Below are 25,280 nucleotides of genomic sequence, written 5' to 3' on the forward strand. Positions count from 1 at the left end.
CTACCATCAATGAATCCGACAATATCAAGATCCGGGGGTTATCATTGACCAGAAACTCAATCAACTAGTCATATATGTGGCTACAAGAGCAGGTCAGAGGCTGGGAATCCTGCAGCCAGTAACTCACCACCTGACTCCCCAAATCCTGACCACCATCTACAAAGCGCAGGTAAGAATTATAATGGAATACTCCCTCCTTGCCTAGATGAGTCCAGGCCACTAGATTTGCACCACATCCATAAACATCCACTCCCTCCAATCAGTAGCAGCAGTGTGTACTATCTACAAGATGCACTGCAGAAATTCACCAAAGGTCCTTAGACAAAGGTCCTTCCAAACCCATGACCACTGCCATGTAGAAAGTCCAGGGCAGGAAATTTATTGGAACACCAACACCTGCAATTTCTCCTCCAAAACACTTATCTTCTAACTGGGAAATATATCACCATTCCTTCAGTGTCACTGCGTCAAAATCCTGGAACTCCCTCCCCAAGGACATTGTGGGTCAACCCACAGCACATAGAATGCAGAGGTTCAGGAAAGCAGCTCACCAACGTCATCTCAAGGGCAACTAGGGAGTGGCAATAAATGCTGGTCAACCAGTTACACCCACATCCCGTGAATTAATTAAAAAAAACCTCCTGATTTCTGAATTTCTGGATCTCAGAAGAAGGGTCCCAACCTGAAACGTCAACTTCCCTGCTCCTCTGATGCTGCCTGGCCTGCTGTGTGCCTGCAGCTCCACACTGTGTTATCTTATTCCTGATTTTTGTGTTGTGGATGATAGGCAAGCTTTGGTGACTCAGGTGGTGTGTTACTTACTACAGAGTTCACTGACCTCGTAGCCAGAGTATTTGGATGATTGGCCCATTCAGTTTCAATGGGAGCCTGCAATGTGTCAGTTGCAGTGGATTCAGCCATGGTGATGTGATTGAACGTCAAGGACAGATTTTTAGATTCTTCCTTGTTAGAGATGATCATTTGTGTATCACTTATCTGATTTGAATGTTACTTGCCACTTATCAGTGCAAACCTAGGTATTGTCTAGGTCTTGATGGACTGCTTCAGGATCTGAGGTACCATGAATGGTCTGAACATTTTACAACACCCCTACCTCTGACTTTGTGGTGGAGCACAGGTCATTGATGAAGCAGCTGAAGCTGGTTGAACCTAGTGCATCACCCTGAGGAACTCCTGCACATGTATGGGATGAGGAGATTGACCTCTAAGAACCACAACCATCTTCCTTTGTGCTGGATATATCTCCAGTCTATCTCACTCTTCTGATTTGTACTTACATTGCTGCTCCTTCAGTATTGTGGGGTCAAAATGCCAGACAAGCTACCTAAGTGCATTGTGGGAATGGCTTCATCACAAAACATGGAGGAATACACTAATGAGAGCCACGATCACCACCTCCATAGCAACAAGAGAGACACAATAAATGCCAATCTTGACATGGACATCGATTCACATGAATGATTTAGATCATGTGTTTGGTACCTGACTATACAGTTACTTCTCCCTTGATGTGATTTTCAGTCTAAGCAATAGAAATACTGAGAAGATGGATGCAAGACTGTCAATATTTAGATCTTTAATAGACCAAGTGAGATAGACATTGTGAGAGACCTGAGGCACTGTTTTTGTTCAACTTTTGGGAAGTCCAAAACTGTGATGGGTACTGCAGCATAGTGGATATATTTCTGGATCATTTCTTGACAAAGGTCTTGACAGAGGATATTTCTATCGAAAATGGAGATAAGTTAGAACTTCTGGCTGTATCGAGGCAAATGACATTTCTCCCAGGATTTGAATCAGTATGTCTTTCATGGTAAACATAATCAGGAAGAGATGATTAAAATTTGGAATTGCCTCAGCGTTTCCCAGATAAAAGTGAACAATCTGAAAACGAGAATGATATTTACAGATGCAATTTATGTTAGAATACATTTGCCCTGAAACAATTGGTTCAATTTAAATTCATCTAGAAAATGGTGATTTCAACATATTATTTCAAACTACTCGAATGAATTCTAAATATGGTAATTTAATTCAATGTCCTTGTAGCATCTGTCCACTTAAAAGAAGTGTCATAAATGGGCATGACACAGGTTGTCACTTTTGGATGCTCCATGCTTACATATAAAAAAAAATGACATCTTCTCATATCTGTTGGAAATGCCTTAGAGTGCTTCACAAACAATGAGTTACTTCAAATTACAATAAGAATTGGAGGGTTATAAATGCAATTGGTGGTTTTGTACAGGGTATAATTTTCTTCTTAGGGCTACTGTGGTGCACTGGCAGTGGCCTGATGTAAACTATATTGTTTAGATAACCCCTTCCTTCAGGGAAAATCATACTGCGCACATTGAAACATTAAATGCTCCAAGATTGCACTTATTGTGTACAATGATTCTGTACCCTTTCCAAACATTGAAACTTTCTGTGCTTATCGTTGGCTTTGAAGAACCAAGTGTTGGTGAGACAGTCTTCAGATCACCTTTGTTTTGTTTTCTTTTCCAGATGTACATACAGACCACCACCCTAACCATATCCATGAACCTAAGTGCTTCTGTGGCTCTGGGTATGCTATACATGCCGAAGGTTTACATCATCATCTTTCACCCAGAACAGAATGTCCAGAAGCGAAAGCGCAGCTTTAAGGCGGTGGTAACTGCAGCAACAATGTCTTCACGACTATCCCACAAATCCTCAGACAGGCCTAATGGCGAAGCCAAAACAGAGCTGTGTGAAAATGTAGATCCGAACAGTAAGTATATGAGATATACTTCTCTTACATGGTCTGTAAAAAGGTGACAAGTAGCTGAACCCAATAACTTCAATGTGATGCCCATTTGCAAGCCTACTGTGTAAACAATGGAGGGAATTCTACCTTAAACTGATAACTTACTACAATTGGGTGCATGTCGCTGTTCTAAACACTTCCAAACTCATGACCTAGTTAGTATTCATATAATCACCTGTTGCTTGATGTGTTTAGAGGTGTAGCACTTATTTCAGTTCTCAAAATCCTTGTGCTACAATAATTAACCCTAACCCTAACCCTATCGCTACTCAGGCAACCACAACACAAAGAGTAAAAGGTTGGATAATATAATTTGAGAAGTAGATACTGCAAAACTGTTTAATTTAATGTTAACACCGAAAACTAACTACCAGAAATTATTTGTTTCAAATAATTAAATGTGGCTGGTTACATAGTCTAATGTCTACCGTTTTGTCAGATATCTATGCTCATAAAAATCATCGTCTATTTTTATATTAGTATTGGCGTACCGATAATCATTTTGTTTGCATAATCCTTCTGGTGTTAATTACCACCAACAATTTTTCTGCGAACTTTGTTTATGCCATGGTAAGAGAAAAATAAGAGTAAATTCCTATACATATAACCTTCCTTTTACCAGGAGAATTGTGATGCACATTGAGTGGCAGAACATGTTTAAAAAGATGCATTTGTGTAAAATGGGAGCAAAGTAAATATATAGGAATCAATTAATTAAAAAAATGAAACAGTGAATGATGAAAGCAATATCTTTTCTGAAGAACTAAAAATAGAGAGAATGTAGAATACATAAAGATAGGAAAAAATAATTTAAAATATCAGGAAACTCAAAATAAGGATCAAATTGTTAATGTCTCATTCAAGAAGCCTGACTAAAGGAAGCTATCATGTTTCCTGTTCAGTATTGTCAATTCCTTGAATGACAAATTTGAGTTTGCCATAAATCCATTCTTGGGTTCAGTAGTGTCAGACAATCTCTTAAATAGTCTGTCTACTTTTATGGGATTTAATTCAATCTATCCTGTATCTGCTTGTACAGGAGCATAACCCAGACATGAATTAGTATCCTTTTATGATCTGTACTTAAATATTTGTGTCTTTCTCATTTATATTTCTTCAGTCTCAAGGCTGATTAAGAAAATACTTGCAAAGGTCTGGTTTTTTTTAACATAGTCTTCATTCTCATCGGGTAAACAGTTGTAATCAGTGTCACCTTCATACGTACCATTTGTCTTTGTATAATGTAAAAATAACAAACTCTCTATATTACCCCGACTTGGTGATTGCTTTTGCTTCAGTTAAAAAGTGTGTTTTCGAAGACCTTTCTCTCATATTTTATCTTCCGAACATGGCCCTTCGCTACTGAATCTGCTTTACAGCTCTTTTACTTTGAAAAAACAATGTCTGAATCCAGGGTTAGCTTAGTCCAACTTACCCCAGCAAAGTCTGTCAGCATTCAGGTTGAAATGGATCAAGCAGATCAGGAATGAGTGAATATGACAAGTAGACTGTCAAATGTCTTTCCTTGTCTTCAATACGATGATTTCACTGCTTTGACTGAAACCTAATTTAAACTTGCCAGCCCTTTGTCCTATGAATTCAACTCTTGTGGGCACTACAACCTACTTTGTATTAACATATTATAATTAAGATGGCATAATTTGTGCTTCAGGATTATGGGTCTCTATATTGCCATTATACTGTGATGTTGAATACAGGAAGTCAAGATTAAAACTCATCTTTAATTGACGGTGAGTTATAACGAATGGAATAATTGGGTCTAACCATTTTAAAGTCAGACACTGTTTCTTTGTTTATACTGTGTTGATTTCTATATAATTTATAATTGAAATTGATATTGAAAGTTTAGTCAATGAAAGGAAGCATATGTAAGGTTTAAGAAACTGAAATCAGACAAAGTACCTGAGCAATATAAAGGAAGCAGCAAAAGAAATCTTTATCAAGGATTAGAAGAGGGCTATATTAGGCCATGAAATGTCCTTGGCAAATAGGATTAAGAAGAATCCCCAGGCATTTTATATGTATATTCAGAGCAAGAGGGTAGCTAGGGAAAGGGTACGTCCACTCACGGACAAAGGAGAGAATTTGTGTGTGGAGCCAGAGGAAGTGGGTGAGGTTCTTAATGAATACTTCACATCAGTGTTCACCAAGGAGTAAGACATGGATGGTGGTAAGATTAGGGAGGGATATGTTGATATTCGAGGGCATGCCGATATTAAGAAGAAGGTGGTGATGGGTGTCTTGAGAAAACATAAAGGTAGATAAGTCCCCAGAACCTGGTGAGATTTGTTCCAGGATATTGAGGGAAGTAAAGGAGGAAATTGCTGAGGCCTTCACAGAGATCTTTGTACTTTTTTAGCCACAGGCAAGGACCCAGAAGACTGGAAAATAGCCAATATTTGCCTTTGTTTAAGAAGGGCAAAAGGGATAACCCAGGAAATTATAGACTGGTGAGTCTTATGTCAGTGATAGGAAACTATTGGAGAAGATTCTTAGGGACAGGATTTACTTGCATTTGGAAATGAATAGGGATGCTCAGTGTGGCTTTATGAAGGCAGGTCTTGTCTCACAAATTTGATTAAGTTTTTTGAGGAAGTAATGAAAATGATTGAGGGTAGGGCAGTGGATGTTGTCAACATGGATTTTCCTAAAGCATTTGACAAGGTCCCTCATGGTTGGCCAGTCCAAATCATTAAGCCACATGGGATCTTCAGTGAGTTGGTAAATTAGATACAAAATTGGTTTCTTTATAGAAGACAGGGGAGTTGTGAAGGCAGAGGGGAGTAGAGAAGGGGTGTTTTTCTGACTGGAGGTCTGTGATCAGTCGTGTTCTGCAAGGATCAGTGCTGGGACCTCTGTTGTTTGTTATATATAAATGATTTGGACAAAAATGTATGTGGTAATGATAAGTAAATTTGCAGACCACACGAAAATTGGTGGAATTGTGAACAGTGAGGAAGGTTGTCAAAGGATATGGCAGGATCATTTGGAAAGTTGGGTGGAAAATGGTAAATGCAGTTTTAATCCAGACAAGTAATAGACGATGCGTTTTGTTAGGTCAAATGCAAGAGCAAAGTATACAGTTTATGGCATGTCCCTTCGGAGCACTGACATACAGAGGAACCTTTGAGTGCAAGTCCATGGCTCTCTGAAAGTAGCAATCCAAATGGATAAGGTGCTAAAGGCAGCGTATGGCGTGGTTGCCGTCATTGTCAGGGCATTGAGTATAAAAATAGACAAGTCATGTTGCAGCTATATGAACCTTTAGTTAGGTCACATTTGAAGTACTGTGTGCAGTTCTGATCGGCACACTATAAGAAGGAGGCTTTGAAGAAGTTGCAAAAGAGATTTACCAGGATGTTGCCTGGATTGGAGTGTATTAGCTAAAAGGAGAGGTTGGGCAAACTTGGATTGTTTTCGCTAAAGCATTGGAGGCAGAGGTACGACCTAATAGAAGCACACGAAATTGAGAGGCACAGATAGGCTGGATACTGATAGTCATTTTCCCAGGGTGGAAATGTCAAATAATAGGGGTATAGGATTAAGGTGAGAGGGAGATGTTTAAAGGAGATGTTTGTGGCAAATTGTTTTTACACAGAGGGCGGTAGGTACCTGGACCATGCTGCCATGGGAGGTGGTAGAAGCAAAAAAAAGCAGCAACGTTAAAGAGGCATTTAGACAGACACATGGACAGGTAGAGAATAGAAGGAAGTAGACCATTTGCAGGCAGATGGGATGAGTTTAGAATGGCATTATAGTTGGCGCAAACATGGTGGACCAAATGGCCTGTTCCTGTGTTGCACTGTTCTATGTTCTATTAAATAAAACTAAGTGTTGGCAACTAGGGAGACAGAGAAGAAAGTCTGGTTGGAATATTTGGGTTTGACTGCAATAAAGATGGAGTAACTGTAACATATAATAAACCTGAAGTACTAAATCACTGCTGAAAGGATGTGACGAACTGTTATAGGCAAATCACATTTTAAATGTGGATATGGGAATTAATGATGGAAGTGTCTTCCCCTTTAAGTATGCTATCGTGAACTTCATTGTCTTGCACATGATTAGACTATGCATTGGGAAAAAGAAATTGACCATTTTAGAACCAGAACGTCAAAAGGATAAGTCACATCACGGAGACTGTCACTTAAGTACAATGTGAACGCCCAAGTCTCGACCCCGATGGACTGCCAATTTCCAAGAGAGTACTGGGGTCTCCAGGGAGCAGGGAATGGGCAAATGAGGGGAGCAAGCAGACCAGCAAGGGTCAGTCCATCTGGTAAAATAGGTGAGGGGGCAGACCAGGGTAATCAAAACACTGCTTTGTATATTAATGTTCAATAACATTGTCAGGTTTCCAGAGTCTTAGAATTTGTAGACTTCTGCAATTCCATTTTAAAGCAGAAGAAGAATAAAAAAAAATGGAAATGAGAAAAATGCAATGTACTTGGTAATTATAGTTTACTGTCTTGGAACAAAGTGATTTGATAATTGCCTAATAAAATGTAATTTATTTCACTGTGCTAAAATCACATACTTTGATTTCAGAAATAAATTTGGCAGATTGCTACCACAAATTATTAAATGAGAACAGAGGATTCTTGCTAAACCTATTATTCATGTTACATTGAGATCTTATTAATTTCCTCCAATAAAAACTGTTTAATTCTGTATTTACAAACGCTATTTAAAAGATAAATGAGCCATATAGGGAACTTATAATACATTGAAGTAAAATTCATTGGTGACTTTGCAGCTCATAGGCAACTAAGTTAAAGATGATTTGTGGAATTGTTCTCTTGTGTTAAATTCAATAGGTCTTCACTTATAATGGTCAAATTTGGTCCAGGCTCAATTCACCTCAAGAAAGTAGAGCCCACAGTATTTCTGAAGATCTGACTTGATAATTGTACACCAAGGGAAACAGGACATCTGGTACTTGAATTAACAGGGCAATAAACAACATATCTATTAAGCCAAAGTAAATCAAGTAATGGGAAATGTATAAAAATGTGGAATTCGATGTCAAATGAGACACAGGCAGAGAAATCTTGAGAGGAAAAACAGAACCAAAAGAGAGAGTAAAATAGAAGAAGCAAAGGTAAAGTAATCAAAAAAATGTTTCTGAAATTTGACACTATTAAAATTCAAAACAATTCACAACCCGCAGCAATGAGACTCCACAGTTATAATAGGTATTTGTTGATGACAGTGAGGGTGATTGACACTTATCATAGAATCCCTAGTGTGGAAGCAGGCCCTTCGGCCCATCAGGTCCACACCGATCCTCCGAACGGCATCCCGCCCAGAACTACCCCTCTACCCTATCCCTGTAAGCCTGCTTTTCCCATGGCTAATCCACCTAGCCTACACATCTCTTGACACAACGGATAATTTAGCATAGCCAATCCGCCTAACTTCCCACACTGAGGGAGGAAACGAGACTACTCAGAATTAAATCAGAGATAGTAGGAACTGCAGATGCTGGAGAATCCGAGACAACAAGGTGCAGGGTGCTGCTTGGCCTGCTGTGTTCATCCAGCTCTACTCAGAATTAACCCTAGCAGACGCAGGGAGAATGCGTAAACTCCACACCGACAGTCACCCGAGGGTTGAATCGAAGCACTGTGAGGCAGCAGTGGTAATTACTTAACCGCTGTGCTGCCAACCCTTATATAATTAAACTTGTATGACACAATTGTAATTATTAGCCCCAAATATCCCAGTAGTTCTTATTTAAGACATAAATCGAGTAATGACATGCCATTTCCATGGTGAGGTAGATGTGAGATACCCATTTTTGTAAAACTAATGTGGTTACAATTCTGACAGCAATATTTAAATATTCACAATTAAGCACACATCTGCTCTTTGCCTGAGGTTGCTTTACCATGTGTACTGAAATAACATTGAGCACAATCAGCCTTGCCATTTTTTGAGAACAAAAAAATCACCCATCTAATTTTTTGAAAAGTTCAGATAACAATGCACTGTCTTGCTCACTGATTATTCAAATTTGTGTGTTGATGATTCAAACCATTTTCTTCCATCCTGTTCTTCCTGACTATCCTTGTGTGACATCATTTGGTATTGAATTTGTATATTTGCAGTTCAAAGGGCTTTTGTGTTGGTGTGAACAGAGAACAGTCCTCAGGGAGAGATAGATGTTATTGTTAACAAGTCCTTCCCTCTTGTTGTATTGGAGTTTTCTGTTAGTCAACAAATGGAAATAAGCTCGATGCTTTATCTGCCTTCAAAGACCCTTCTCAGGAGATATGGACTGTTAGATTTGCACAAATTTTGAAGCAGATATCAATGTCCTTTATAGTGTAATGGCAAGAGTAACATTAATATATCCAAACAGGTGGAAAGTGGGCATGTTTGAATTAAAGCCTTGCTTTATTCCCATTTTAAATAGTTTTTAATCAAAAGTAACATTAGGACAGGATGGTCATCTGAACCATTAGCTAAAGCTTAACACCATGGTGTGAGCAGACTTTCAGCTTCAGAGTAGGGTGAGGAAGGCGTTATCAATGGCTAGAAAGGTTATATAAATGTAATATTTCCTCCCTCTGTTACTGCCCATCACACTGTCATTATGGTGAACTTAAGGCCAACATGAAACAAACCTTTAACCAAGTTAATCAATAAAAAGGTTCAATTATTACTTGCAGAAGACAACTCATCATTGTGCATGACTTCATTACCCATGGGTGGCACAGTGGCTCAGTGGTTAGCACTGTTGCCTTATAGCACCAGGGACCCAGGTTTGATTCCAGCCTCAGGCAACTGTCTGTGTGGAGTTTGCGCATGGACTTCCTCCCACAGTCCAAAAATATGCAGGTTAGGTGGATTGACAATGCTAAATTGCCCACAGTGTTGAGAGATGTGCAGGCTAAGTAGATTAGCCGTGGCACATGCAGGGTTACAGGGATAGGGTAAAGGAGTGGGTCTGGGTGGAATGCGCTTTGGAGGGTTGGTGTGAACTTGATGGGCTGAATGGCTTGTTTCCACGCTTGTTTCTCCGATCTCCCACGTGCCTTTGCCTGACCTAGTGCTGTTACTCAGTATTAACATAGGGACTGCAACTGGCTAGTAGAAAGCTAATATTTTTTGGGAGAAGAGATTGCAGTTGACATTATGGGATGATCTCAAGCTTGGAATGGGTGGCTGGCTGACTGATGGGTAACAGGAAAGGCACGAGCAGAGTAGCAGTGTTGGGAGGATGAATGTTATGCCCCCTGAGAAGTCAATTGGATTGTACTCCATGGTGCTACCACTACTCCTTGAGGACTGCACCTTGGCAATCCTGTCACTGTACCAAACATTTCCGCTTGCATGTCCATCAACCTTTTACTGTCGGCCAACTCATCAGAGCCTCCTTGAATGCTTTGCAGCATAACGTGATCGTCTGGATAGCTGGCAACCTCGCCAGCATTTCTCCTTGCCCTGCTGTAGCCCACACTTGCCCAGTGTCTCATCTTGTCCAGGTGCCACTTTGGAGCCCATTGTATCTGGTCAAGTGTGAGCACAAGTGATGGAGTTTCTTTTGCACCACTTTTTTCTTTGTATTCCTTATCTTGATGCTGCAGTGTTGCCTGGCCAGTTCAGTACTCAAAAGCAGGAAGCCACAATGGTAGGATTATCTTGAGGTGGGGGTGGTGGGGGGGTGTTGGGAAGTTAACTATGCATGTTATACCATCTGAAGCTTGTAATCTAGAAGTGGGCATTGCATGAGGCAGAGTGGGATGTGTGGAGGATTAAGTATAAACCTATTGTCAGTTTGAATGGCTTCAGCACTCTAATTGGCTTGTTCCCCATTGGCTAGGTGCTGCAACCGTGCAGTGCCTTGTTCTTCAAGAGAGAGAGAACTGAGTCAGTAAGCATGACGCAATGTCTTCAGCTCATGTACCTTTCTCAGTTGAATAGTTAGCAGTATGCAAGCTCTGAGATGTGGTTATGTGAGTTGCAGCAGTGCTAATCCTTTGAAGATGAGATGAAGTTCTGAAGCCAAGATATGAGTCGTAATTGATAGAGGATTTTTGGTAGGTGACGAATGGGCATGTGGTGTATTTAACAGTGTATAATAGGCATGGTGCAGTTCTAAGTGATGGTGCTTGAAAATGCATTCACTGATCTTGAATACTTATGTGAGGTCATTGAACATCTGCTGTACTAGGTTTGCTCCTCTGGAACCATTCTGTTGGCATTGATCCTGAATGCCATATGTTCCTATTGCCTTTTCAGTGTGTTTTTTTTCAAGAGCTTCCTAGTTCCCAGTAGAAGAAAATCTTTCTCATCCTGTCCACCCCTGTCTCCAGTACTGTATTGTTGAATTAGTGTTATTACTTAGCATTTATTGTTGAACCTTGCTGTTTTATGCCAATCCTGTGTTGCTCCCTGGTCAAACTCACTTTGAGCACTTGTTCCAATTAAAATGCTGTTAAAACGGTCATTTTATATGCTATTTATTTCACTTAACACTATTCAGCAGTCCCCAGTGTTCAATGTCATTTGCAATTCTTCTCCTGAATAGGTTGATCGCTGTGGATTCCTTTGAATTGTACCTACTTCTTTGAAAGGCTGAATTTTCCTCAAGTGTAAATATTTTATTTGCGAGGTGATGTCTTCTAATAAATGTAAGAAAAACTCTTATTGGTGACTTGTGCAGGCGATTTGAAGCTGAGTCTAGTTTCAGGTTTTTGAGCACTAAATTCCCGCTGAAATTGAATTATTGGATAGATAATTTTTATAGTGCTCAAACACCTTTGAATTATCAAAAGCAGACTGTCGCACTATTGACACCTAGTCACAAACCATTCTCTACTTTCTATTCAAATTGTCACTCGGTCTTTAATTTGCAAAGAGTTCCATTGTGAGATGTGAGACAGCTGTGAATGATGTTATCAAATGCCTTCTGAATTGAGATGTGTAATATATCAGCTGCATTACCTTCAACCACAAATTCAATAGCATCTTCAAAGATCACCAATGCCTTTTGCACATTAATGAATGCGTTTAATGAATCCATGTTTCATTTTGAGTCTTTATTCCCGCACAGTGAATCTCAGATATCTCGTGTGTAATAAATTCCAGTTCTTTTTCCTGCTGAGTACCAAATGTTCAAGCCATCAGACTGGCAATATTTTGGATTGTGCCAGTGTTATTAATCAAACTCGGCCAGATGCATTGCAAATTACCACTACCAATAACATTATGTAAATTTATCTTCTTAACCCAAAATCTATGCATTCAGGTAACTAAAATTTAGGAGAAACTATCCATCATCCATAAACATCAAGTTGGATTTAATTAAAAGAAGAGCACATTCTTCATTTTTGCACACATCGAGACTGATTTAATATTTATTAATCATTCATGATGCAGATTGTGGTTTAAATGGAGTAAAACATTCCTGCTTATCAATACTTCAATCCAACCATTTGGCAATAGTCACATTCATTTCATTATATTCACAGTGCTTCATGTTTCTGAAAATGCTAATCTATCTGATAACATTCACCCACAATGTGCTGCCACACATAGTTGCTCTTTTTTCTCTGCTTTAAACTTTTGATTCATCAGCATGAACTCATTCAACCATATGGCTTGTACTCATTCATAAACTTTCTACTACTTTCTTGCCCATTTACTGAATGTTGTTTCTTTTTCAGAATAATTAGATAACATGTCCAAGAAGATACATATACTTTGTTTAGCTTCCTTATAATGCATGCCTACTGATCTTTGTATTTCTCTTAAGTTCACAGGCCAATGTGGCAGCTGGCAATCTCCATCAATGAAAACCTGTGTAAGGATACTCTCATAATCTCACAAAGTTCCATCTTCACTTCTACGGAGCCAGCAAACAGATATGTCTTGCTATTTGCAACTGCTGTTATATTCTAATATTTCCTTGCTGTTTAATCACTTTGAACTGATAACTAACTCTTACTCCTCAATTTACAAGGAGGAAAAAGAACATGACATACATTTATATCACATTTTTAAGGCAGCAGGTCATCTGAAAACACATTACAGCCAGTAAAATACTTTTGAAGGATAGCCAGTGGTGTCATGTAGGAAATTGTGATTGATTAGACCAAACCCCTGCAAATATATTAAGGAGATAGGCGAGACCGTAACTTTTATCATATTTAAGGTCAAGGGTAAGGTGCTGTGTTCCAGATGTAATTTGGTTACACTACTCAGCTTTAAGCAAAACAAACTTTATTCTTACCCTATAGTTAAAATACAAACATTTGGGACCTCAGTTTAATGAGGTCCCACATCTCCCGCAACTCATCCCTCACACCCTGTCCACGCAATAAGAACCAAAAAAGAATCCCCCTCGTCCTCACGTACCACCCCACCAACCTCCGGATCCAACGCATCACCCTCCGACACTTCCGCCATCTGCAATCCGACCCCACCACCAAAGACATCTTTTCCTCCCCACCCTTATCTGTTTTCTGGAGGGACCACTCTCTCCGTGACTCTCTTGTCCGCTCCACACTCCCCTCCAGCCCCACCACACCCGGCACTTTTCCCTGCAACCGCAGGAAGTGCTACACCTGCCCCCATACCTCCTCCTTCGCCCCCATCCCAGGCCCCAAGAAGACTTTCCACATCAAGCAGATGTTCACCTGCACATCTGCCAATGTGGTGTACTGCATCCGCTGTTCCCGTTGTGGCCTCCTCTACATCGGGGAAACCAAGCGGAGGCTCGGGGACCGCTTTGCAGAACACCTACACTCAGTTTGCAATAAACAACTGCACCTCCCAGTCGCGAACCATTTCAACTCCCCCTCCCATTCCTCAGACGACATGTCCATCCTGGGCCTCCTGCAGTGCCACAACGATGCCACCCGAAGGTTGCAGGAACAGCAACTCATATTCCACTTGGGAACCCTGCAGCCCAATGGTATCAATGTGGATTTCACAAGTTTCAAAATCTCCCCTCCCCCTACCGCATCCCAAAACCAGTCCAGCTCGTCCCCACCTCCCTAACCTGTTCTTCCTCCCAAACCTGTTCTTCCTCCCACCTATCCCCTCCTCCCACCTCAAGCCGCACCCCCATCTCCTACCTACTAACCTCATCCTGCCCCCTTGACCTGTCCGTCCTCCCTGGACTGACCTATCCCCTCCCTAACTCCCCACCTACACTCACCTTTACTGGCTCCATCACCCCCTCTTCAACCTGTTTGTTTCCTCTCCACCTATCCTCTCCTCTATTCATCTTCTATCCGCCTCCCACTCTCTCCCTATTTATTTCAGAACCCCCTTCCCGTTCCCCTTTTCTGATGAAGGGTCTAGGCCCGAAACGTCAGCCTTTCTGCTCCTATGATGCTGCTTGTCCTGCTGTGTTCATCCAGCTGTACACCTTGTTGTCTCGGATTCTCCAGCATCTGCAGTTCCTACTATCTCCATTCAAAATGAATTGTCTCAAGATCAGAATTCACCTTATTGTTCATTTTACTCTTCATTTCTTAAGGCTTTCCAAGTCTCCAAAGTCCTTACAATGTTTTTGCTTCTCTGATTTTGAGTTTGTTCAGTCCCTCTTCCTTTTTAATCCTCTCTCTCTCATGTCCACTCACGCTCAAAGCATCTCCTTAAAATAAACAGCTTTATTTTGTACTTTTAGTTAACATATAGCTGTAAGATATTTACTCTAATCGGAATTTGAATCATAAATGACTGAATCTATAATAACTATTTTTTTCATGCATCACTTTTACTGTTTCTATAAAATTTATTTTGTTAACCCTAATAATATATTTAATGCAATCAGATTAGTATCTCTCAGTTTGCCTCATAATCCTTTATATCACTTGTGAATTTCTTTTCCTGAGTTATGTTCAGCCATTTTCATTGTTTTATTTTCAGTAGCCTCTTTAACCTTCTTAGTCTATTCCATTCGTCTTGATCATGACAGTGCAATAATTCGTTCAAGTGATATCACCATGAACAGTCCCCTCTTTGATTGCTGAGAGGCAGACTACAACGGTAGATCTACTATCTTTCCTCAGGTTCATGGTGAGATTGAATAAATAAACTTTGTAAGCAAATGTAAAGTACAGATGTAATTGGGATTTTATCTTGCCACTCCCTGCCAATAATGGAAAGTGCTGCTTGGAGCAGGATGAGGGATTTCCTCTGTAAACCTGTTTGAAATCAGACAAGAACACCATTTACAGAATGGGGGAACATACTGTCCACTGCCAACTCTCTGTTCCGAGTGGAAATTCCTTATGCTCCTGCTGTTACGACTGCTATCACTTCTTCCCTATTGCCTCGTACAAAGGGCAGCTGCAGGGGTTGGTGAGTGTGAGAGGATGGGAATGTAGGGCCTGCGTCTCGAGAAGATCTCAGTTCTTCCCCACTCAATGAACTGTCAGCTCCTGGTGCTTCTGAGTTGATGCTAACACTAGATCCTGGGAAACAATGGCTAAAAAGCTTTGAGGTGTCAGCTTCTCCCCTCTGCTGTGGTGAGTGGGCCTGAGAGCTGCTTTCTCTCCTTCAAAATCCTTATCTGCTTATCAACTAAAGCCTTCAGAGGGTGACTTGTCCCATTTTTGGGTTACTTTTCTTCCTTTTTAAGGTTCTGTGTTATGTCTTCCTTTGCTCCAGTACCATCCCTTCCAGGAGTTTGTGCACTTGAACTGCCAGGTTCTACCTTGCCAGCAGGACTCTAGCCAGGTGCCCGCTGTGTATATAAGCAAATGCCAAACCAGGCAAATGATTTGGAGCAGATCCAGCAGAGCAGGTGCAATTGTCATGCGCCCTGAAAAGAAAAATTCTGGCATCAAGGTCAAACTGTGTACTTAAAGAGGTTTGCAATTAGTATTCATTGCTGTTTTACAAACAGACCATGTTTGTTTGAACATCAAACATCATCTCCTTGCTTCTAGATTGGCTTCAATGCATCATTGGTGCCAGGCCACTTGCCTTCTTTGCTATGGGGCCAGGCGAGCAATACAGAGCTGAGCAATGCTGGAAAAACACAACTGGGACAAAGCTCTGTGGAACATTGAATCTTACTGCAGTCACAGGACTGCCAGGGCTGTTTGGCAGCTTAGCAATCAGTGACAATCTCTAATACACAGGCTCAAAGCCTACAGACCACATATGGGCACCACAAACAGAGAGGTGAAGACTTGGACCGTGATCCAAGGTAGATGCATGTTGTTTTGACTACAAATCATATTGGGGAAAAAATAAAATCAATGAGCATCTGGCCCCATATCTAGTTAATCTGCTGTAGAAGCGCGGTTACACTAAATGAGTACTTTGATGAGTACTTCAAATATCGTAGCATTCATAGATATGGGACAACTGCAGGAAACTGGGATTTGTGCACTTTTAGTGGTAATCCTGTGCAGACTTGATACGCCAAAGGGCCTTTTCTGCACTGTATGAATCTATGAAATGCCCATTTCTCACCCTGAAGTCCCATTTGAATGGGTCCTGTCTGGAAGAAACCAGCTCGGTAGACAGTTAAATACAATCAGTCACTGAACTCCTCTGATCCATAAGAAAAAAGGAGCAGGAGTGGGTTGATGGCTCGATCAGATGGATCTTCACCTTCAACTGCACTTTCCCAACTACTCCTCACATCCTTTGATTCAACGTGAAACCCAAAATCTCCCAATCTCAGCCTTATATATACACAGTGATGGCGCACTCTCATCCCTCTGGGATTCCACAGACTCTCAACCTTCAAGTGAATGAGCTCCTTTTCATCTCAGCCCTAAATGATGGCCCTTTATCCTGAAACTACACCCTGTGTTCTAGATTCCCCAGTCAGGGAGACAGTTGCTGAGCACCTGTGCTGTTTCGCCTCTTCAAAATCTTGTATGTTTCAGATGTTGCAATTTGTTTGAGATGACAGTTCATTCAATACAGGTCACTTTTATTTGCCTTTGTGATGGCTAAATAATAAAAACAGCACCGCCTTGAAAATCAAGAGTTTGATGGGATCAATACTCCCATTGGACAAATGATGAATGGGAGTTAAGATGCCAGGGCTGAAGTTATTTCTTTCTTTGAGCTCTGCTGTCCATGCTGGGGCATATTCCTCACTATTATTCCTTTGAAAAGGCCTCTCTGCTTATTTTTGCTTGGGATAAATGGGATGCCGGTTTGGAATCAGCAATGATTTGAATGAAAATTGACCCTTCCATTTGCTCTGATCCTGAGGACAATGACCATTATTGGCATAATACCCTTTGTTCAGACATATGCCAAACAGAAATTGCTGGCAAAACTCAGCAGGTCTGGCAGAAAAGTTAACATTTCAAGTCTGGTGATTCTTCGTCAGAACAGCAATATTCTTCACTACCTGCTCACAGTTCTGATGAAGAGTCATTGGGCTCAAGTCATTAACTCTGCTTTCTCTCCATAGATGCTGCCAGACCTGCTGAGTTTCTCCAGCAATATCTGCTTTCATTTCAGATCTCCAGGATCTGCATTTTTTTTTTGTTTTGTTATACAATTCTTGACGGTAAGTTTCTGGAGGCTGCTTGATCAAGGAGGAAATCCTAGTCAGGCCAAAGCTATTCTTAACCAACTCCCACATGCATGCACATTTTCTGGGAGGAATCACTGCAGTGTAATTGTGAACAGGAACCCTGTTGGTACTTTTTCTCTCAAAGGTCAGATGGTTTGATTTGATTTGATTTATTATTTCCACATGTACCGAGATACAGCGAAAAGTATTGTTTTTTGTGCTAACCAGACAAATCATACCTTGCAAAAGTACATCAGGATAATAGAACAGAATGCAGAATGTAGTGTTACAGCTACAGGGAAGTTGCAGAGAAAGATCAGCTCTAATATATGAGAGGTCCAAGTCAGAAATCACATGACACCAGGTTATAGTCCAACAGGTTTATTTGAAATTACAAGCTTTCGGAGCGTAGCCCCTTCGTTAGACGACTGAAGGGATTACGCCCTGAAAGCTTGTGATTTCAAATAAACCTGCAGGACCATAACCCGGTGTCATGTGATTTCTGACCTTGTCCATCCCAGTCCAACACCTGCACCTCCACATCATGTGAGAGGCCCATTCAGAAGTCTGATAATAGTGGGGAAGAAGCTGTTCTTGAATCTGTTGGTGTTTTCAAACTTTTCTATCTTCCTCTGGATGGAAAAGGGTGGAATGAGGGTATAACTGGGATGGGAGGGGTATTTGATTATGCTGGCTGTTTTCCTGAAGCAGAGGGAAGTATAGACAGAGTCAGTGGAAGGAAGGCTGGTTTGTGTATTGGACTGGGCTGTATTCACGACTTTCCGTAATTTCTTGCGGTCTTGGGCACAGTTTGATATAGCAACTGCTGTGACGCACCCGAATAGGATACTTTCTTTAAAAATGGGAGGAGAGAAATCAAATTGTCCAGGTGGATGAACATCAGCAATGGAGGTCAAATAGGGGACCATCTGGTCTATTTGAGCCCATTCCACACTGTGCATTGTGCTTACTGAAATAGTCTAGCTGAAGAACTTCCAACTACGTCACTGAGTCTTCATCAAGACTTTATGTTTTTAATTAATACTAAGGAGAGTAACATGCTTACACAATTGTTATGAAACACTGTGACACAGTTAAGCCACTCTTGGTATTTAAATAAGTTCTTATAAATGCTTAAAAGAGATACCAACTGTTTAAGTTAAGAACAAAGACCAGTACAGCGGAGAAACAGGCTGTTTGGCCCACTGAGACTATGCTAACACATGATGAATTTCAAAACTAAAATTATTTTGTTTGTCTGCAATCTATATCCCTCTTTTTTTGTCTATTCATGTAACTGTCAAGATGCCTCTTAAATTTTGTTATTGTATTCACCTCCACCCCCTTCTCTGGCAGCGTACTCTGTGTAAAAATAAATCTTGCTTCTCTCATCTCCTTTAAACCTATGTCCTCAAGTAATTGACATTTTTACCCTGAGAAAAAGACTTTCACTATCCATTGTATTCATGCAGCTCATAATTTTGTAAACTTCTGTCAGGTGTCCCCTCATCCTTTGACATTCGAGTGAAAATAGACCAAGTTTGTCCAATCTCTTCTCGTAGACGATACCCTCCAAACCAGGCAATATCCTGGTAAATCATTTCTGTACTCTCTATTAATGATACTAATGGTTCTGCTATTAACTGTATACTTCCATCCTGAAATAGATCTTCCAAAATGCATTACCTCACATTTGTCTGGATTAACCTTTATCTACCATTTCTCTGCCCAAGTCTCTAACCTATTTTTTTCCTGCTGCATCCTCTGGCAATACTGCTCACTGTCAGCAACACCCTTAATCTTTCTGTCATCTGCAAATTTACTAATCAGGCCATCTACGTTCTCCTCCAAATCATTTACATATATTACAACAACCAAGGTCCCAGAACTGATCCCTGCAGAACACCATTGGCCACAGACTCAAGTCAAAAAAACCACCCTTCCATCACTACTCTGTCTTCTATAACTAAGCCAGTTCTGTATCCATCTTAGCAGTTCACCACGGATCCCATGTGACTTCATCTTTTACATTAGCTTGCTAGAACCCAGTCTTCAAAATCTTTAGTTCATCTTAATGTGCAGATAAAATTCACTGTTCACCATCTACCATTTATTTTACCACAAATATGTTCAGAACAAAAGAATTACTCTCATGCCCATTCTCTCAATTATTTAAGCTGGCCCTGACAAAAAAATGGAATGATGCATTGCAACCTATATTCAAAGTATGTGAATGCAGAATACTTTGACTAAGGCTGTAGGAAGAGTTTGCAGAACACTTTCGTTCAACATGCATCAAAGAACAGGGCAAAAGCTTTTGTTTTTTAAAAAAGTACCTGACATAAATTAAAACTAAAAATTAAAAAATAATTAAGCTTCTCAGTGTAAGTGTTTGTGAAATTACAGCATTTATATTCATTCTGTTTCATCAGCACAAGCTCTAATGAGTTAGTATGCATCTTCCAGAAAATGTTGGAACAGTCATTATTTAATGTTATTATATCTTTTATGAATTTCCCTGAGGTGAGTAATATTTGTGTTGAGGAATGCAGTTTGATTTTGGGCCTATCAGAACAGAACGTCTTCTTGTAGTAATATTGAGAATTTGTATATTTCCATACCAGCTGTGAGCTTACCAGCTATTGTTGCTCAGTTGGTAATGGTCTCACCCCTGAGACAGAATGTGGTTCGGCAGATTTACTAGGTTCCAGCAAAGAGCAACTGACTTCTCCTGCATGTCCTGGCCAAGATTTAGCTCATAGTAAAGATCAATAAGGCAGACTACCTGATCATTATGTAATTGTACATATTGGCTTGCATATTTCTGACAAAATAAAGTGGACAATCTTTCATACATCACTAATGGTGCTTTAGGGCACTCTCTGAGGTCCTGAAACATGCAGACACAAATCTATCTATCTTATTATTGTGGAGTTAGAGGTAATTTTATGTTATAAACCCAGGTCGATGAGGAATGGAAATGAAAACCCCCGTGCTGATTTCACATCTGAATCTAAAACTACTAAAGGGAGTTTACACTGTCCAACAAGGCAAGATTTAAAATTAGGCTTCAAAAATGGGAAGTCATAGTCCCAACACGTGATATCATATACAGATATAGTAAGAAATGCCACGCTGGAGAATCTGAGATAACAAGGTGTGGAGCTGGATGAACACAGCAGGCCAAGCAGCATCAGAGGAGCAGGAAAGCTGACATTTCAGGTCTGGACCCTTCTTCAGTATTGGGGGAGGGGAAGGGGGCTCTGAAATAAATAGAGAGGGGGAGACGGTGATAAAAGGTGGGTAGTGGAACAGGTAGGTGGAGAGAAGACGGACAGGTCAAGGAGACGGGGATGAAGCTAGTAAAGGTGAGTGTAGGTGGAGAGTTGGGGTGGGGGTTGATCAGTGAGGAGGGAGGGGCAGGTAGGTGGGAGGGAAGATAGACAGGTCTCTCTCCCTCCTCACTGACCAACCCTCATCCCAACTCTCTAAACTCTCTCTTGAGTTGACATCAGTTTTGATTACTAATTCTAACAGTGCATTCCGCAGCCTCTCGACCCTTTTTGTGTGTTGAAAATGAAGCAACTCCACTTAGTGCAAAATCTTTCAAATTAATCTTATGTCAATGTTGTTTCTGTTTTCTTTTTAGTTTTTTCCCAGGATGTAGGTATCACTGGCAAGGCCAATATTTGTTGCTCATTCCCAATTATCCTTAAATTGAGTACCCTTGGAAATATAGAGAATGCTTAAGAATTGTTTTGGGTCTAGAATCACATGAAGGCCCAACCATGTAAGCAGGGTAGATTATTGTATTCATAAAGAATCTTAGTGAACCAGATGGGTTTTTAGTCAATTAATAATTTCATAATACTACTAGAAGATACAGAAGCTTGAACATGTGCCAACAGGTTCAAGAACAGCTTCTTTCCTGCTGTTATTAGAGTGCTCAACGGACCTCTCTAATTTCAAATAACGTTGATCTTGCTAACGTTGATCTTAATTTGTGCACCTCTTGTGCAGCCATAACCTTGTATGCCGTGCTGTGGTTAAGCACCCTATGATCTTGCCTGTACTGCTCACAAAACAAAACTTCTCACTGTACTTCGGTACATGTGACGACAATAAATCAGATCAAATCTGGCTTTTAATTAATATTTTTAAATAATCAAGTTAATTTAGTTTCTACCAGCTGCTGTGGCATGACCTAAGATATTAGTGTGTGATACCACTACCCCACCATCTTCCCCCCACCCCCACTTTGACAGTGCAAAAAGTTTGTATTTGCCTACTTTGTCCCATCCTTTCATCATTGAAAACCTTTATCAAATCACATTCTGTTGCAAATTGGTGTGGCCTTCGTTAGAACAATCAGAGAAGTGCAGCTTTACCTTTACTGTAATCATACATATAAAGTGTGATACATGTAGAATTTTCATTCTAGATATGTGCAACAGTTAATTGCTATTATTTCTTTGGTCATTTTGTCCAGTAGTTATTTTTGTCTGGAATGGTCCCAAGTTGAGACAGCTCTGAAGTAATTTAACCCCTCCAATCTGAGTAGACCGATTTTGTCTGGAGCTAGGTGATGAGGGTCTGGCTTTAAATCATTTGGTTCCTTGTTCCAATTCATTTCATCTAATGGACTTGCAGCATCCTGCACCTCACTATTAATACCTTTCACCTCAATCCTTCTTCGAAAGTGTAGATTCAGCTCGTATCTCTGCTTTTAAACAAAGAAGCCATTATTCTATCGATTGATACTCACAACAACAATCTTTGTCTGCAGTAGAGATATCCGCATCTTCATTACACAATACATTAATATAAAAGTACGTGCTTCTTTGGTTCGGTTTGGTTTTTCTTCAGACAGTGCACTTTGCTCTGCAATACGTTGTATACCAGATTGAGTTTAGGATTAGAAAACGTGCCAAGTGGAGGTAGCAAATGATGTAACAGCACACCCAAGTGGTTGACTTCCCCCATTTATCCCTTAAATTATGTTTGGGATGAAAAGATTTGATTGACAGAAATGTTTTACTGAACGTTTCCCTCCAACTCACTCCCTGCCTTTCCAAAACTATATTAAACCCACATGCATTCTCCTCACATAGTGCTTTTCTGCAAGTTTCTGGATTGTTTTCACACAGTTACACACTACACTTCGAATGACTACGCTTTCCCTTTAGGGATGTAAACTTCCAGTTCTCATGATAATCTAAGGTAGAATTGTTCATTGCTAACATTGTTTTGCACCATGTGAAAATAACAGAAACTCACTTTCACCCATGCCCAGAGAATTTCCACGTTGTGCAAAACAAAAGTTGGTGGTTGAATTTAGTAAGTTTTCAATCACATTAAATATCATTCAAGATACAACATTTAGTATTGCACTGAGGGGCAAGAAACGAGTGTGGTTCCTGAGAGGAGGCACTTTACTCAGAAAGAGCAAGAAGTTCAAATCAATGTTTTCCATTCACTTAAAAGTCAAAACGGTACTTTTCAGTCAGAGCATGAAAGCATAAATTGCCAGGAATTACCCAGTGGTGGCCTACATTCTTGGATTTTTAGAAGAGATGGTGTAAGACATAGTAGATGCATCAGTTTTGATTTTCTAGAATGCTTTATATTTTTGTGTAATCTCCACAGTCCCCTAACTCTAACCCTATGCCCATTCAGAAAGGACAGGCAGAGAAAGTAGGGAGCTACAGGGTAGTTAGCTGACATCAGTATTAGGGAAAATGTTAGAATCTATTCTTAGGGACTTAGTAACAAGGCAATTAGAAAGTCAGAATGTGATTGAGCTGAGTGAAAAGACTTATGAAATTGTGTTAAATCTGTCAGAATTTTTAGGGTTGTACCCTGCAGATTGGATAACGGGGAACCACCGGAGGTGATTTGCTTCAGTTTTGAAAAATAATACCACAGAGGTCCTACGCAAAAGGTTACTAAACAAAATCAGGGCTCATAGCCTCGGAGGCAATGTATTGGCACTAATTGAAGATTGTTTAATGGAATCTGGAGATAAAGAGTACATTTTTGGATTGGCAGTCTGTAACCACAGGATACTGCAGTGATCAATGTTTGGATGTCAGCTATTTGTGAGCGGTTTTAATGGTTTAGGCAAAGATATGGAGTGAAAGAATCCTGGTTTGCTGGTGATAAAAACAATTAAGTGGAAAACGAAACTGAGGAGGATGTACACATGAGGCAAAAGGATTTTTTAATGGGCCTGTGTGTGTAAGAATATGAGAGATGAAAAATTATGTCAAAGTGTGGCAACTAGTGCGTATTCCATCACATTCTGACTCATGTCTTCTGGATGGTTCACATTCTTTGAGAAGTCTCAGAGTGAGTTATTCACCACTGAATTCCCAACCATTGACATGCTGTTACAGACACCATATTTATATGGCTGACCTGATTCAGTTTCTTTTTTGTCCCTTTATTCGTTCACGGAATGTGAGCGTATCTGCCCAGGCAGCATTTATTGCCCATCGGGCAGTTAAGAAACAACCACATTGCTGTGGGTCTGGAGTCACATATAGGCCAGACCAGGTAAAGATGGCAGTTTCCTTCCCCAAAGGATATTAGTGAACCAGATGTGTTTTTCTTACAAATCGACAATGGATTCACGGCCATCATTAGATTCTTAATTCACAATAGTTATTGAATTCAAATTCCACCATCTGCCATGGTGGGTTTCGAACCCGGGTCCCTGAACATTATCTGGGTCTCTGGATCAACAGTCCAGTTCTTCTGGTCAATGGTAACCTCCAGCATCTTGGTAATGGGAAGATTAAGCAAAGGAAGATTACAGGATTTTTTTTTAGTCGAAGATGGTCATTGACTGATCACTTTTTGTTGCATACATGTCACTTGCAACTGATCAGCCACAGCCTAAATATTGTCCAGGGCTTGTCGCATGTGGGCAGGAGCTACTTTATTAATTGAGCAGTCAGAAATGTTAATGAACATTGTGCAAATCAGTAGCAAACATGCCTACCTCTGACCGTTTGATGGAAAGATATTTGTTCATGAAACAGCTAAAGCTTCTTGGGCTGAAGACACTACCCTGAACAACGTCTGTAATGTTGAACAGTGGCTTAAATGGTTGGCTTTCAGCAACCACTATTATCTTTCTTTATGTTAGGTATGACTCCAACCAATGCAGAGCAATCCCCCCCTCCCCCCAACATCCTGTTGACTTCAATTTTGCTCGAGCTAACTGATGCCACATTCTGTTCAATTCTATCAAGGGCAGTCAATCATTTCACTTCTGAAATTCAACTTTTTGTCCATGTTTGGACCAAGGCTACAATAAGGTCTGCAGCCCAATGTTTCTGATGGAACTGAATACCAGCAAGTAGGTCATAGCTGTATCCAGCCCATTTGTTAGTACTGTCAATGACTCCTTCCAGTTGATGTTTCAGAATAGACTGCAAGGTCAGTAATTGGTCAGATAAGAATTGCCCTACTGTTTGAGGACAGGTCATAATTCAACAATTTTCCACCTTGTCAGGTATATGTCAGTGTTACAGCTGAACTGGAACAGCTTGGCTGGAGGCGCAGCAAGTTTTAGAGCACAAGTCTTCAGTACTGCGCCAAGGGCACTATCAGAGTGCACAACTGTTGGCATACTCGGTGTGTTTAGACATAGGTAGATGTTGGGTAAAGCAAGTTAAATAAACTGAAGACTAGTGCCTGTGTTGCTGGGGTCTGTTATGAAGAAATGCAACTACAATGTTATTTTTTTAAGTGTAAATGGATGCATGTGAATATATAATCAAACTTTTAAACAAAGGACGTGTTGTCAAAGAAAAGGGAATGTTTGCCAACTGTGGATTTATAATAGTGGTATCTGCTTTGTTAACTTCCAATTCCTTTCAGACATTGGTAGTTTTATGAAAGATGTGATGGTCTGAATTTCCTGTGTCAGCC

General features: G+C 40.4%; 1 protein-coding gene across 1 annotated transcript in view; it reads left to right on the plus strand.

The window, feature by feature from the left end:
• LOC109930127 (metabotropic glutamate receptor 7) overlaps positions 1-25,280 on the plus strand; it is a 645,315-nt gene that overhangs the window by 595,038 nt on the left and 24,997 nt on the right. Inside the window, exon 9 of the mRNA XM_048606606.1 lies at positions 2,530-2,776. Within this exon, the coding sequence (XP_048462563.1) occupies positions 2,530-2,776 (247 nt within the window). The remainder of the gene's footprint in view (positions 1-2,529; positions 2,777-25,280) is intronic.

Source organism: Rhincodon typus, chromosome 16, assembly GCF_021869965.1.
Source record: "Rhincodon typus isolate 14 chromosome 16, sRhiTyp1.1, whole genome shotgun sequence".
In the NCBI taxonomy this organism is placed as follows: domain Eukaryota; kingdom Metazoa; phylum Chordata; class Chondrichthyes; order Orectolobiformes; family Rhincodontidae; genus Rhincodon; species Rhincodon typus.